This window comes from Eretmochelys imbricata, chromosome 6 (genome assembly GCF_965152235.1).
Source record: "Eretmochelys imbricata isolate rEreImb1 chromosome 6, rEreImb1.hap1, whole genome shotgun sequence".
NCBI lineage: Eukaryota > Metazoa > Chordata > Testudines > Cheloniidae > Eretmochelys > Eretmochelys imbricata.
In genome coordinates, this window is record NC_135577.1 from 118,015,842 (window position 1) to 118,032,982 (window position 17,141).

Genomic DNA, 17,141 nt, shown 5'->3' on the forward strand with positions numbered 1-17,141 from the left:
AAGTACAATATTTATATTCCAATTATTTATTTTATAATTGTATAGTAAAAATGAGAAAGTGAGCAATTTTTCAGTAATAGTGTGCTGTGACACTTTTCTATTTTTATGTCTGATTTTGTAAGCAAGTAGTTTTTATCTGAGGTGTAACTTGGGGTATGCAAGAGAAATCAGACTCTGGAAACGTATACAGTAGTCAGGAAAGGTTGAGCACCACTGATCTCATCTGGCATCCTATAACACAAGTCACAAAACTTCCCCAAAAATAATTCCTAGAGCACATCATTTAGAAAAACATCCAATTTTGATTTAAAAATTGTCAGTGATGGATAATCTACCACAATCCTTGGTAAATTGTTCCAATGGTTAATTTATCTGTTAAAAAGTTACACCTTATTTCCAGTCTGAATTTTTCTAACTTCAACTTCCAGCCATTAGATCATATTATACTTTTGTCTACTAGACTGAAGAGCCCATTATAAAATATTTGTTCCCCCAGTAGGTGCTTATAGACTGTAATCAAGTACCTGGTAACCTTCTCTTTGTTAAACTAAATAGATTGAGCTCCTTGACATATTGTCTAATCCTTTAATCATTCTAATGGCTCTTCTCTGAACTCGCTCCAATTTTTTAACATTCTTCTTAAATTGTGGGCCCCCGAACTAGACAGACTATTCCAGCAGTGATCACACCAGTGCCAAATACAGAGGTAAAATAACCTCTCTACTCCTACTCAAGATTCCCATTTATGCATCCAAGGACTGCATTAGCCCTTTTGGCCACAGCATCGATCGCACTGGGAGCTCACGTTCAACTGATTATCCACCAGTAGCCCCAAATCTTTTTTAGAGTCACTGCTTCCCAGGATAGCAAGTACAGTTGCAGTACCTAATCTGAGGTCAGGTCAGGAGATGTTCAGCTTCAGAATGATAAGCAGTACAATTTACAATGGAGGAAATTGGCCCATTGTGCTTTACTGATAAGAAAAGATTATATCCTTGAGAAATAACTCCTTCAGCAACAGACTTTGCACTATTCACATTTTAATAATTAACGTGAATGTAATTAAATTACTATTAAATGATAGGTATATATAACAAAAATATTTGTATGTTCTGTATAAAGATGTAGGATCTGAATTTCAGAGGTGCTGAGCACCTACAGCTTGCATTGACTTGGGTTGTGGGGGCACAGGTATTTAAGTAATATGACAATTAAGTCACTGCTATTGTGTAATACCCAAAACTACCACAAGGTGCCATAAGGCATTAGCTATCTGGGAAAAGAAACTGGCATCTCTTTTAGCTGAATTCCAAAGTTAAAATAAACATCGAAACAGTTATAGCATGCTTTGTCCTTGTATTAAATTACCCAGTAAAAACGGAGACCTGGTAGGTGTATGATGGTCCTGCCTTAACAATCATGTCTCATCACCAAAAAAATTACCACCAATTTAAGAAGTTTTGTATGAAATTTCAGAACAAATGAATCTGATGTAAATGCAAATACTTTACCTCCAGTAGCTCATTTTGTTCCTTGGTAATTTTTTCTAACATTTTCAGTTCTTTCACAAGTTGAGCTGTTCTTCTGAAGACTGAGAGAGGTTGCATTCTCATTCCTGGTAACCTAAGACCTTCTTTGTAGCCCTGTATCTCAGCAAGCGTCTTCTGCAAGGGACTGATGTGGCCAAGTATAACCTAAAAATGTAAATATAACCAGAATACGCTATGAAGAAGAAACAATGATCAATTTTGTCACGCAGTTAAAAAGTTCTCTTACGTAAATTCTGCAGGACTGATTTTAGACCTTCTCTCAGTTTACCTTCTGAGAACTTTTACCTCAGAATGTTTTCAAAAAATATATGATGAGACTGTACAAACAAGAGGAGTGTGTCATGACACTTGCAGGACAGGGGCCATTAGGACTATTTCTGTCCATCTTGTGGATCTGAGGCATATGGTGGAAATACTGCACATTACTGAAAACACATATGCAATTAGCACAGAACATTCTACCTGATAAATAAATGCCGACAGAAAGTCATGTCTGATGTACTATAGTTTTACTGAGTGGTTGGGTAATTTTAACATTTCAATGAACTCCATCAATTTCTGATGAAATCTGCATGACTCTGTGTAAAGGTTGCTGGACCTGTTTGTTACCTTATGTCAGTCACACCGATTTCATCAGAAATTGATGGAGCTCATTGAAACATTAAAATTACCCAACCACTAGACTTGCTTTCAGCAGGTTTCACTAAAATGGTTGTGAAAATGGGTCTAACTAGCAGGACCCTATCTACATTATGGTTCGCAAGTGTTCAGATCAGTGGGAACTTTTTGTATATTTCTCTAATATGGACAAAGGCTACAATTCGGGAAGGAAGAATACTGTTTTCAAGGTGAAATATTTCTTCAAAATATTACTCACTTCTCCATATCCTGTAACAGCTACAACAAGTGCCCTTTGGGTAACAGAACACCAAACATGACCAAACTTTCAGCTTTCCTCTTAAACTGAATCCACAAATTTTGCATGTAGGTGAACTGAAAATGTGGCTTGTAGACACAGGGAAAAAATAAATAGAAAATATCTTTAATACTTTGATTTATTGTACCCAGGGATGGAAGGCAGAACATCCTGGCCAAAACATCCTTGCAGTGAAGTCTTGAATTGATAAATAATCATGAAATTATAGAAATGTAAGACTGGAAGGGACTTGGATAATAAGACTTTGCACATATATACATGTTTCCATCCAACTATCTTCAAGTGTTTTGTAAAAAACAAATGAATTTTCCCTTTTGAGGTAATATAATCACCTTCATTTCACAAAATGAGGACAATAAGGTACAGAGAAATTAATATCAACTTTTGCCTCAACTTTGAGTGTCCAATCTGAAACCTAGGACCTGATTTTTCGAAGTGCCAGTTGCCTGCAGTTTATGTTGATATTATCTAGCGTTTGGGTCGTCATAACCTCTGAAAATTGGGCCATAAAGTTTCCAGAAATAGAGACATCAAAAATTAATGTGCACTTCTGAAAATTTAAGCATAAACAACTTGCCCAAGGTCACATAGGAAATCTGCTGCAGAGAGAAACAGAACACAGATGTTCCAACTCATAGTCTCACGCATTAACCACAAGGCCACTTAATACAATTGTGAAAAAGTTCCTTCAGCCTTTGGGTTATGAGAATTACAGCCACAATTCCCATAGTATACCTACTCCTGGACAATATTTTACAGTTATTGCTCTCAAAAGCAATCATGCATCATAATAATTTGTTTTCATTAATCAACCATCTTCATATCTGTGAAATGTGTTGATTTATTTATTCAATGTAAGAAAAAAATGGTTTAATAAGATACATACACACCTGTCCATGTCTAAGATGCTCCTTAGGAGAAAAATCTAATATATCTTCTGTTGACAAGATCGTCTTAATTTTGGCAACATCCTTCCCTATCACTTTCACGTCAGATTCAATGGCATCCACCTCCTAGACGTTTTGAAATATCCAAAATATTTGGGGCTATGAAATTTCATTTTACAGCCACATGAATTGTTATTGTGCCTATTATTGTTGTTATCTTAATAAATACCAAATAAATTAATGAATTATCAGGTCTAAATTTTATCTAAATTCTAAATACATTGTACTCCAATAATTTAATAGGAAGTACATTTTCTTCTAATGCAAATTAGAACTACAAAATGTATGACTTTCATTTAAATGTTTCATATTAATAACAAATATTTTCAGGCTGCCCTTCAAACATAAATAAATAAATAAAACAATCTGTATTATACAATATTTTTTGACCGGAAACATATCAGAAAGAGGTATTAAACTGAACCTTACTAAAAAAGTAATAATAATGTACAATATCAGAGATTGAATGCTGCTGCATTTACAATACATTCAACTGGTATTGCTGATCCAGAAGCTACTTGCTATCAATCACACTGTCTTTCACAGGCTCCTTGTCATAACTCACATAGGGAATTAGGTATTAGTGGTCAGCCGGAAAGGATATAGCTTTAATCCCTGAGTAGGGAATCAAAATAACGTTGAAGTCACACATGAACTATTCCTGGGCTTGTATACATGGGGAAGTTTACTGGCTGAACTATTCTGATATAATTATACCAGTACAGCACCCTGTGTGGACACTGATATTCTAGTATAAGATTGACTTTTTTCCAAATTTAGCTTATGTTGCTTTGAAACTGTATGAGCTAAACCAGAAAAAGGCACTCTTATATTGGTATAACTCCCCACGTAATTATATACCAGTATAGTTCTGCTGTCAGATTTCTCTGTGGAGACAAGCCCTTTGAATAAGCTAGTAATAAGCATTGTATTTCTCCTCCTCAAAGACAGAAGGCACACCCCCAAATTATTTTGCCATTTCCCTTGAATTTTACAGCTTAATTAACACATTGGGATTTTTTTTAAATGATGCATTTACCTATATGTTATTCCTATTATTAAAACAAGAATGCTTGCATTCTATTGGCAAATAATGTATACAATCTAATGAAACACCAATAAAAAGCTATTTTTTCAGACTACCCAGACTTACATCAGCCATGTGCTGGATCTGTGGAAGAATTTCCACTATCTTTTGCTGTAAAGATGTTACTTGACCATTTACTTCATTAATCTGTTGCACTATATTTTCTGTTTCAAAGATTATTGATAACTCATCCAGTTGTGAATAGATGTTATGTAGAAGATTTTGCTTTTGTTCCGAATCTTCCAGTGCCATCTGAAAAAAAACAACACCACATCAGCATGTTCAAGGCACTTAGATTGCCTGATTCACTGATGCACCTCGGCTCAGATACAAACCTCTGTTGCATTCTCAAATACTTTGGCCTTCCAGCCCAAAACACACTAATGTTCCAAACTGTAAAGACTTTGTTTAAATACAATAATCTAATCCTTGGATTAACAGGAGTCAGTGAAACTTTCACACAATTTTGCATTCATATTCCCCCCCGTGGCAGATTATAATATATAACAACCTACCACGAAAGGCTACAATACCACTAGTAAAATCCTAGGAACAGCAATGACATTCGTGATTACTTTTTATATAAAAAGTCATGTCCTGAGCGCAAACGATTCTTCTGGGCTAAATTCATGCCTTCTCTTGCCAAAACTCAGATTTCACATACAGAAAGCAGTCTTTGCACCACTCTTCCCATGGCGTCAAATTCCCTCTGATAATGTTACAAAATCCTGACACTTGAAATAACTTACCACAATCCACTTTAAAGTGCATAAGGAAACTGATTTATGAATTACAATTCACCTCAAAATGCTTTAACAAATGCACAAGAACCAAAAAACGGATCTACTAATTCTACATCAATACACTGTTTACTAAAAACAGCAGCATGACCTGTAAAATCTGTTCAACTGTAAAGCAGTGCAACAAGTAGACAAAGGCCAGGACACAAAGTTTACCGTTTTCTGAGAAAGATCTATCCCCTATTAAAACGTACCTGTCATATTGTTATATGGCTGCTGACATTTTTTATCACTATGGTCATTTTTCACTGAAGTTCAAATTTTCAGTGGACTTCCTTATTTGTGCCTAAAAAATCTGTTTGTGCAAAATCCATACCTGCATGAGCTGGAGGTACTTAGAATAGGCTACACAGTTTTTGTAATTTGGGCTCCCGGTACAGAAATTTTGTATATACACTTACTTGAAGGGCATTGGCATGTTTACTCAGGGCTTTTGCAGAGTCATTTTCAGCCTCCATGGTTAACAAACGATTGGTGGTTTCTATCCATAACTGCATGCTCTTCAAGAGTTCCTCATATTCCTCCATCTTATTAGTGGCCTATAAAAAAATACTCAAATATATGTTCTGTAACACCCTAAGTTAACATCCCTTATAAATGAAAGACGAGCTGTATTTATTTGTAAGTTCTGAATTATGAAGTATTATTCTGCTCAAATCAGGGTTAACATATTTGACTGAGAAACAGAAAATCTGAATTTAATCCCCAGCTCTGCCACACTTTGTGTGTGACCTTGGGCAAGTCACTTAATTTACCCCATGTCTATCTTTAAAATGAGACTGGTACTCTCCCACTTCTTAAGAGTGTCGTGAGAATAAACCCATTAAGGAGTGTGAGGATCATATGGGTACTTAGAAAGAGAGAAATCCCTAACTGTGAGAGATGGAAGGCTTAATTCTCCACTGGCATCCACTGAACTCATAAGGACTTACATCAACAGAGTTTGGCCCTATTAGCTGAATGACTTTTTAGCTATATTTTGAACAGAAACAGTTAAGGGGGAAAATTAAAGAACACTCTATATATTTTTGTGGAGTTTGGTGACATTAACCTTGCTATGAAATAAAGAAGCAGGATAAAATGATCAAAAACACTTGAGTGATTTAGGAGCTTAATTCCCATTTTCTTAAGTGTTTTAGGCACTTAGGCCAAGATCTTCAAAAATATTTAGGCATTTAACTCACATTGACAGCAGTGGGAGTTAGGCACTTAAATACCTTTGAGGATCTGGGCTTAGGAAGCCTAAATCCCACTGAGACCTCAATGACACTTAGGCTCCTATGCCACGTAGGCACTATTGACATTTTAACCATAGTCTCTTTTTTAATGTCTGATCCTTTATTAAGCCAAGACACTTGTAGCTTTGCTTTTACCTTATTTAAGAGTGTGGTTCTGCGCTCAGCGTGTTGTGCGACCTGCTGGTACTGCTGCAAAGGAATCATTAAAGTATCCATCCATTCCTGTGCGTGACATGGATCCTGTTCTGCTATATCCTGCACTTCTGAGTCCAGTTCATTCAGTTTGTAATGCCAAAGGTCTAGCACATCCCAGATTGTCTACATGTGGGAATATGGTAAAAACAAAAAACATTACGGTCAAACCTAATTCTGACAGGATATATATCTAATTTATGTTTCCTGTATGGGGCATGTGAGTTTTGAATTTGCAAAGGTTCATGAACTGATATGACTAGTACAGAATTTTCTGTATCTACCCTGGGTCACTCATGCCCAAGGCAAATGAGAAAAAAAATCTTTTGCTGTGAGCGGAAAGGTTTTGAAAGTATTAATCAAGTAGATGCTTCTGCGTATGCAGGCAAACACAACGGAAGATCCCTTGACAGTCTCCTAAATCAGATTCAGTAACTGGACCCATGGTCTTCAGACTCAGAAAATGGAATTTTGAGACATTACCTTTTGAATTTCCTTGGCTTTTGCAATGTTTTCACTCTTGTGTTGTAACATCTTTTCAACAGCTTGCAGGCCATTGTTAATATTCTCTACTTTTTTATTCATCACATAATGAGGAGAGCTCTGCAAGATTTTGGTGCTAACCTGTCATAGTAAAGGGAAAAGTTATGCAGGTAACAAAGATCTGTTTGTTTATTCATAATGTCTCACAAAAAGTTTCAGAATTCTTTGTATTACTTCCTTGACAAGTCACATAAGACTATAAGCCAGAATTAGATTTGCTGTGAGAAGCAACAGTAATATGGTGTTGAGTTCATGGGTCATTCAATAGTTTCATCCCACTAAAATGACAGGTGGAACACTGCATTAAATACAAATCAATATAATATACTACAATATTGGGTCACTTCTGCTGGTTTCTGTTCTGGCCAGTATGTAAGAGATACAACCCGTACTAGGGAAAAGACACACTCCAGCTCCTCACTCTGAAAAATCAAAACTGAAATATAATCTGCCAGCTGATAGCACTGTTTTGCCTGAGAAATAAAAATCAAGGTTTTACACGTTTCCACTATATTAATGCTCAGACTGACTACAAAAATAAATTACTTTAAAGCCCCAAAACAATCAAGTGCAGAATCTCTCTCAGCAGAACTCCACAAGAACAAGAAATAGGGATATTGAGTACCATGATTTTGGTGTAAGTTGTGGCAAAATTTTCAAAATTGCCTAACTGATTTAGGAACCTAAGCCCAATTTTTTAAAGGGACTTCGGCATTTAGGACTAGTCTGCACACAAAAATTGTACTACATTAATTATACCGCTGTAGTTAAAGCAGTACACCGCCCTTAATGTGGATGCAGGTATACTGGTATAAAGATGCTTACACTAACCAGCACAACCTACAGGAGTATAACTTATACCAGTATAACAGCATCCTCACTAGAGGGATGTATTGGTATAGCTATTACAGTAAAAAAACATGCTCCTATTCCAAAATACCTATACTGATACGTATCAGACCTTGGGCTTCCAAATGCCTTAGTCACTTCTGAAAATAGGACTGAGATGCCTTAATCACTGGGGAGCATGAAAGCACTGGGCACCAGAGAGGATACATTTTGTTCTTTTTCACCCCTTTTATTAGAATCAGTAAAAATGAATAAACAACAATAATTCTATGCTTCCAGGTTAGAATTTTATCTCAAACTTAATGGACCAGTCTGATTCTCTTTTTCTTCTTGTTTCACACCCTGCAGTCCCTCTTAAAACTTTGACAGCTTTGCTCTAGATAAATAGATATTTCATTTATTCTGTATGTATTATACTTAGGGAATACTGAAAATACTGAGACAGTGTTAGTTACCTAAATTAGACAATGTTAGATATCTAAATTAACTGGCAAGTTTTTTAGGGCGCCACTGTGCACCAGGGGTTGCTATAAAGAATTATGTCACTAATAATACCCTGCCATGTGTGCAGCTCTGTTTATAAAAGTATTTGTTGAACTTCTTGATGGCTTTGAAATGCCCACAAAACAAAGAAATACGTTTTGAACATATCATCCATCTGTGTATGATACCATGATGAGGTTTCACACTTATTGGGAAACAGAGGATAAAAAACACTATTGGTCAAGTTTAAGAATAAGATTGAAGGGAAAGAGAACAGTGGTGTTCTGAAAGGTATAAAAGAATGTATATACCTCTTAGCCTTACTGAATCTGCCATTTCTTCTTGTAGCTTAATTAAAATAAATGTTATGCCCTAATTTGTTGATTGCTATAATATTTTAAAAGGATACAGAGGTAACACATGCAATTTATCTGTAGTTTATACATTTTTACTAAGTGTGGAATGCAAGTAAAATTAGCATTTATACCAACTAACATTTTCAGTTGACACTTGTACTTATAGCAATAATATAGTGTGAAAACATTCCAAATAAATAAAAATGTGAATTTCACACATTATTACCTTCTCTTCTAGGTCTTGTAATGTTTTCTTGCAGTCTTCCAGCTGTGTTTCAATATCTGCAGGAACTATTGTATACATTTCTGAATACTTGATTCGTAATTTCTCCATAATATCCGTAATTGTTTGATTCTCTCTGTTAATTATACTCCGAATCTCCTAAAAACATTTCAGAGGTTTCAGCACTTATAAAACACTAAAAACTTAGACTCAGTAGGAACTAAGTGAGTCTTCTACCACGATGATGATTTAAATAAGTTGCTTTCACATTACAAAACCTCACTTGACAACCTATGCAAGCAGATTAAACCTGAGATATATTCACTGGTTTAGACAAATGATGCTTTTCAATCTGTAAGAATTAATTAAACATGATACCACCCAATGTCAAACTATTGTTCCAGTAATACTTATGGACAGAAATAATTTATGGTTAAAATGTTAAAGTGTTTCTGTGATTTAATGTTCAGCTTTGTGACATTCCTATTATAAATACTAGATTTTTACTTTCAAAGAAGTTTTACATTATTTTAACAGCTACATTATTATAACAACACAAAGACCGCTAAAAGCAACAGCCTCGAAGCTGAAGTGTCTGCTTTCATGTAATTATGTAGAACTGCAGAGCACAGCTCCTTTCAAAACAGTAGGTTCCAGTCCTGTGTAAGGAATGTAGGTTTTGTGAGACAAAAGAAACCTGAACAACTGTCTACAGCCTGTGGCCTAGAAACAAAACCTGAACTAAGTCCTCTCACAGAAAGAATGAAGAAGAAACTTGTTTGTTAGGCTTTCTAAAATTTCAAGTTGCAAAATTTCTTGTTTTTACAGTTACTTTCCCCTACTCTCCGCCATTTTTGTGTGGTGTCAAATGTTAAATAAGTTATTGGGCAAAGTGATAAATTCCTATTATGCAGTGAGAACTTTTTATTTTATTGTTAGACTATGGGGTGATGATTTTTATAAAGTTTAACCATTCCCCTTTAAATCCTAACCTCCATTTGGGAATCCTGTCCCACACCTAAGTACAATGCAGAGAAAGACTGTATCAATGGATGAAATAAAGTTTTCTTTCCCATTTTGCTGTGACAACTGGGTCCAACTGTAAAGAACATAAAACATCTGTACACCTAATACACCACAAAGAAGCTTACTGTAACAGTGCCACAATTAAGGCTGTGCCAGCAGTGATGGGCTCCCAAAATGACCTGTATTTGAAAGAAAACAACTCTCTGACCTGCAGTAAGCAGAAAATATCACTTTGTAAAATGGACTTCCATATCAGTATATAAATACGAACATGCAGTTAACATTTTTAAGCTGTAAAACTGTGATATTTGAAAGCTTCCCAATTTTGTCCGAAACTAAATAAAAACATGATGATTATTATTGTTTGTATTACTCTAGCACCTAAGAGCACTAGTTATGGACCAGGGCTCCATAGGGTTAGGTGCTGTATAAACAATACAAAAAGATGGTCCCTATCCCAAGGGGCAACATAACATTACCTCACTATCTGCAGCTTTATCCTACATTGGTGCTACTTTAAAACTTGCCAACTGCCTTAGATAGATAAATAAGTACTGCAGTTCATTTTTGTCAGTATTTCATAAAACAGAATCATAGAAATGTAGGTCTTGAAGTCTCTCCCCCTGCATTGAAGCAGGATTAAGAAACCTAATTGCAGCAGCCAAGGTGTTTCTCCTATTAAATATAGGAAAGACATATTATTCTTATATATATTTATTTTAAGTGAAATTGGAAGATTGTTCAGTACTCTCAGTAGAAGGAACACTGCAATTACTGAGGTTATGTTATTTAGTCATCTACGGGAACTGACTTTTTTTTTTTTTAAGGGCTATTGCTGATTCTTGTGCCCTCCAATTCCTGGCAGTGGTATTGGGAGCACTGTCTACACTGCTTCATTTTGCCAGGGGCACTCCTCCCAGTCAGTTTTCCACCTCTCATTCAGCTACAGCAAGCACAATGTAAGGAGTACAGCATGAATTTAGAGGCTGAAATGGTAGCCGTTTGCTCTTGGATACTATAAAAACCTCACTGACATAACAACATTAACCTGCAAGTACTTATAGAGTGAAAAACAATTCTTACAGACAAGTTGGAAAGGTTTCATCACAGTAATGCTAGCTCATGAACTCCCTAGATATGTATTTGCATATTCAACATTGTGTTAACTCCCAAAGAAATCCCCAAGCACATTATCACCATTCTCATATGTTCATATATTATTCCCTGTCCTCAACCCTTTGTCATCTTGTCTCTTCCAGACTGTAAGTTCTATGGGGCAGGAATTGTCACTCTCTGTTTGTACAGCACCCAGCACAACTGAGCCCCAGTCTTCACTGGGGCCTTCAGGGGCTACTGTAAATAAACGTATATTATAATATTAATCATCAACAACAATAATTAATCCACATAAGGGAGTTGGTTAAAGAAAACTACAGTTTAAATAAGCCACTCATGCAAGGTTAACAACAAATACATTTAAATGATATAAAGGTTTCAGAAAATGTGTTAAAACCCAGGTGTAAATCTCAGGGCTTGTCATGCATTAACGCTGTATAGACAAGCTGGGATGTAAATCTACAGCGCAATAGCTTGCCGCACACACAGTCGCCAAGTGGACCCTGCTGCTGTGCACTAAAAGCTTTGCCATGCATTTTGATCTACTGCTGTTTGAAGTGGATTACGTTTGAAACAACAGTTGGTCAAAGTGCACTGCAGAACTTTTAGTGCACAATAGCAAGGTCCATATGCCCAGGTAATGTGTGGCACGCTACAGCACTGTAGATTTGCACCCCAGCTTGCCATGCACAATCTCCCTCTGTATAGACATGCCCTAAAACTGATGGAGGTTGTGGTCCTGATAATGATCTAATTTACAAACATTTTACACCAGTGTAATCCATTGACTTCAGTGGAGCTACTGCCAATATACACTGCAACAGATAAGGATCAGCCCCTTCGAAGATATCCTGGGGCAGAATGGGAGGAATGAGAAGATGCATATAAGCTGAGCAGCCATTTCTAAGTGAGACAGGATTGGCTGAGCCCCTCCTTAGGATCAGAACAGGCCTCTGTAGCTGTGGCGCACGATCAAGTCGCGTAGCTAGCTGGCTCCAAGCCACATACATTATAGAGCCAAGAATTTGGTCCGCATCCCACTGTGCTTATATTTTTTGACACTGATTTGAATGGGAGCAGGCTCAAGCCCCCTGTGCCAAATTTATTATCTAGAAGCCGAGACCCATGCAATGTGACAGTCTTCTACACACCTCCAACCGTGTTGCCTTTTCAGTAGACTCTTGTGACTCTTCATCACACAACAAAAATGAGACCTTTTGTAATGAACTCCTCACAGCATTTATTTCTTCATTAATCTTGTCTCTCTCCTGAATCTCAGACTGCACGGATTTTTTGTGTTTTTGAGCCTTTTGAGATAGCCTTAAAAAAAGATTTGCATTGGGAAAAAATTATTTGTCTCAATATTAATTAGAAAGTGAAACATTCCAAAAAGTATTCTGCAAAACTAAATGCTGATATTTAAAAATATACATTTAGAACCAAATCTGTGCCTTAAAATGCACGTCAGTATCTTCGCATGCTTACTTTTTGGTACTTAAGTCACTTTTGACTTCACGCTCTAAGTTTCTTTAGACATGAATCTTCAGATAAAAGTAAATACAGTATGTTTAGTCAAGCAAATTGGGTAGTCAGCCATCTAATTGTCCAATTTAGGCTTGACATAGAGCTTTCACAATTACCACTGAGGTGTAGAGACATAGGCCTTGAAAAGTAGGTGCACAAAGATTTAGACATCAGAGAGCAAGTGTGAAGAAACACAGAAGTGTACAATTTTGCTCACAAATTTGGTAACTGGGTTGAGACCCCTTTGAAAACCTGGTACATGAGGCAGTAATGATGATAAAGATAAAAATGTGTACACAAATACATAAACGGAGGCTGATTTTCACAGATGCTGAACACCTGCAACATCCCTTCCAGTCAGTGGGAGCTGCAGGTCCTCAATACCTCTAAAATTCAAGATTTTACATCCTTCACATAATTTTAGCCCATATTTGAAGTCCATTAAACTTTTTGAAACATTCTCTTAGTACGAAAAAAGAAAAGGAGTACTTGTGGCACCTTAGAGACTAACCAATTTATTTGAGCATAAGCTTTCGTGAGCTACAGCTCACTTCATCGGATGCATACTGTGAGCTGTAGCTCACGAAAGCTTATGCTCAAATAAATTGGTTTGCCTCTAAGGTGCCACAAGTACTCCTTTTCTTTTTGCGAATACAGACTAACACAGCTGTTACTCTGAAACCTGTCTTAGTACGAAGAAAATGCAAGTGAGCCGAGTAAAACATTCTGCTATTACGTAGTTCTGTGTAAGATGTTTTTGCAGTGTAGTGTCTTGCACGTACTTTTTACATCGATCTTGCATTGCATGTATCTCGTATCGAATGGGAACGGCTGCTTTTCTCTCAGTGCTTTCAGGCACATTCAGGATGCTTCTTATACGATGAAGTAGTAAAAGCAATAACCGTTGCTCTCTGTCCATGTTTTCCTCGTAACAGTCCACATATTCTAGCAATTCTAAAAGTGCATCCGTGGAGGCCTTCTCTTTCTCTTTAGGACTTTCCGGTAGTTCTTCCTGAAGATTATCTAGAATTATTGCTTGCCGTTCCACCTAAATAAATAATACAAGTATGAGATAACGTGCACTTTCTTCAGCATTTCACATTACACTATGTCCTTGTCATGCATATCAAACTCGCACTAACAGCAATGGAAGCTCAGTGTGCGGACTGAGGGCTCAGGGCTTGATCCTGCAGGGTACTGAGCACTTTAGTTCTGATCCAACAAAGCACATAAGCACATGCATAGTTCAAACCCAATGAGTAGCGCGACTTAATTCAGCAGTTCAGTCTATAAATATCTCCCGTGTTTACATTAAGAAAAGGTGATAGATAATGGGACAGTCAGCTGGTGTAAACTGACATATCTCCACTGACTTCAGGGGAGCTATACTGATTTTCATCAGCCAAAGATTTGGCCCCGTAATCTTCTTTAAGCTTCCTGTTTTGTTATGTTTGTTCCCAAAATATTCTACAACCTGTTAAGCCACTCACTTCTTCATTGACAAATTTCCATCCCTGTTTTAGCTCCTCACAATTAATCTCCCATTCTTTTGCAGCCTCGAGCAAACCAAGCCATTTTCCCCACAGTGCTGACACAATCCTGACAAGCATGCAGTCACTTCCTTTGCACATCATGCTCAGGTCTCTTGAGTCCCGTCTCAACGTCATTAGATCCTCTTCAGCCGAAAGAAGGTTAGAGACCAAAACCTTGATACAAATAATAAGCAGAACAATATTGCATATCAGGATATCTAACAAAACAATTCCTTACATGATTAGTCTTCTAGATTAAATAACAGATACTTTGTTGTCTGATGCCTAGATACTATACAATGAGCCAATTTTATATCAGATAACATAAGACAGACCGGGGTAAACCAGACAGAGAGAATCTTGCCAAGAGTTTGGAATATATACCAATGGAAACAGTATTTGCTTATACAATATCTACAATAGAGCACCAGTCTAACCACCTTTTACTTTATCCTCATAATGGCATGGTGATAGCCATCTAGCTAAGGTTGACCTTTATAAACCTGATTTTCAACCTAACTTCCCCAAAAAGAAATCAATCCACCTGAGATTTCATATGCCACATCTCATTTTGAGTAAAGTTTTTCTGGAAGTTTTAGAAAAGCTCAAAAAGAGAACGTTTACATTATTGGGTGAAATCTTGGCTCCATCTAAGACAATGGCAAAACTTCCACTGATCTTCATGGGGCTAGGATTTCACCCCCAGCATTTAAGAAATTTTCTTATATTTGACTTTTTGAACATTCTCTCTTTTTTTTTGGATCTTTGTTTTGTTGGTCATGCAGAGAAATGCCTTTTACCAGGGATGAAGGGTGGGGGGATGTTTTTGTTTTCCGGGGGATTTTTGGACAGGAGGAGTAATTATTGGGGAATTACAGACATAAAATATAAAAAGCCTGCGATAGGGTGTACAATACAACAGTAGGACGGAAAAGGATTAAACTAGGGGTTCTTTAACACAGGGATGCGGACAGGAGGCAGGGGAAGGGCCTTAGGGAAGTAGGAGGGAAGAAACAGCGATCCCTTTCCCTCTCCTCCCATTCCAAGGAGAAAACAAGGTCAAGAATCTTCTGGGTCTAGGCCCCAACCAAGAAGCATGGAGGAACTTGTGCTAAAAATAATACATTTGCATGGATACAAAAGTATCTGAAACACAGATAAAGTTTATTTGATAAACACTATGATATATACATCATATACGGCCTGTTTAAACCTAACCACAGGAAAACATAGGCCTACCAACTCCACTTCTACTCTTTGTGTTTCAAGACCTAATGAGTCTGTTTGGATCATTGTTTTGTACAGGGTTTTGTAGCTACTTCAGAGTCACGCTTACCTTGCTTTGTTCCAAGTACTCCAGAGCTTCCTTATAAGACGTTGGAATTTGGGACAAAGATTGTCCAAGCATCTTTTCTAGATCATTAATATTAGCATATACCTTCTCTTTGATTTTTGTGTAGCTTCTGTATTTTTCAAAGCACCTATGAAACACAATTAGCAAACTACTCAAACTTTACCATAGCTCCTCCTTGCCTCAGTTTTAATGCACGGTGTAATCATAAATGTAACAAACAAACAAATATATCTTTTAAAGCACTACTTGCCAAATGTTTTAGGTTTGATATCAGAGATACCTCAATTTTTGAGGTGTACAATGGCCTCCAGATACCAACTGTTTTTTTTTCTTTTACCCACTACTCTGTTGCAAAGAAATAATTTATATGAACATATACACACACCAATTGTGTATGTAGGACCTGAAGACTTTCATGTTCTCCTGTCGCTCAGCCAGGAAACAGCCCAGAAGAACAAGTTCTGTTCCCAGAGTAGCTTTTCACATTATTATTGACATAATCAAAGACATTAGATCACACGCAAAGAATTAAACAAACAAAAAAAGCAAAAAGATAAAATGAGCTTTCGGAACATGTCTCTGAGGGCCGGGAGCAGAAGACACTATGGTCTGGGTGTTGATTTTGCCTTGACTATCTCCAGTTACTAAAATGGCCTCTGAAAGGGGCACATTAGGCTAACTGCTGTACCAGAGGCGAAGCCTGGGATTATGGAGGTGCTCTGTCTCTCTGTTTGATCCCTGCACCAGACTCGGTGCTGGATGATACACTTATTTGAATACATTCAAAAAGAATGCTTTATACATGAATTTAAATATGCCTAGTCCAGAGTAATTTTCACACATTAGAATAGCATCTGGGAACAGCGTGTATTTGCATAGAACCCTTTTTATTAAGGATCCATCACAGGAGAAACAAGATTCCACATTTACTGTCATAGATTCATAGATGTTAAGGTCAGAAGGGACCATTATGATCATCTAGTCTGACCTCCTGCACAACGCAGGCCACAGTATCAATCGTCTTCCTTGTATCATTGCCTACATAGATCACTTAAACCTACCTCTGCATATTAGTTCTCTTCCTTTGAGCCTTCTCCCTTAGTATTGAATTCTTAGTGACTAGTTCACTTAAAGTATTTTTCAGTTGTGGTTTGGCTCTTGGTTTAATTATGTTTTCCAGTTTGGAGGTCAGATCCTCTATGTTTGCCTTTGCAGACTCAAATTCTTCTGGTTTCCAATGTAGAATTTGGCAGGACTCTTCTAGACTACCAAGGTCAACTTTTGCTGAGAGAATTCTGATTTCATATTCAGTGAGGAGATCCACAGCCCTTTGGACAGCTTTGGTATAAAGCTTAACATTCTCATGAGCTTCGTCTATGGCATT

The 17,141-nt window shown here is 37.0% G+C and overlaps 1 protein-coding gene across 1 annotated transcript in view; it reads right to left on the reverse strand.

Annotated features, from left to right (window-relative positions):
* SYNE2 (spectrin repeat containing nuclear envelope protein 2) overlaps positions 1-17,141 on the reverse strand; it is a 245,662-nt gene that overhangs the window by 131,640 nt on the left and 96,881 nt on the right. The window contains exons 49-60 of the mRNA XM_077820573.1: positions 16,819-17,141; positions 15,740-15,884; positions 14,362-14,577; positions 13,654-13,919; positions 12,499-12,667; positions 9,209-9,364; positions 7,235-7,375; positions 6,695-6,877; positions 5,723-5,860; positions 4,588-4,773; positions 3,378-3,500; positions 1,512-1,694 (exon numbers count right to left, since the gene is read on the reverse strand). Of these exons, the coding sequence (XP_077676699.1) occupies positions 1,512-1,694; positions 3,378-3,500; positions 4,588-4,773; positions 5,723-5,860; positions 6,695-6,877; positions 7,235-7,375; positions 9,209-9,364; positions 12,499-12,667; positions 13,654-13,919; positions 14,362-14,577; positions 15,740-15,884; positions 16,819-17,141 (2,229 nt within the window). The remainder of the gene's footprint in view (positions 1-1,511; positions 1,695-3,377; positions 3,501-4,587; positions 4,774-5,722; positions 5,861-6,694; positions 6,878-7,234; positions 7,376-9,208; positions 9,365-12,498; positions 12,668-13,653; positions 13,920-14,361; positions 14,578-15,739; positions 15,885-16,818) is intronic.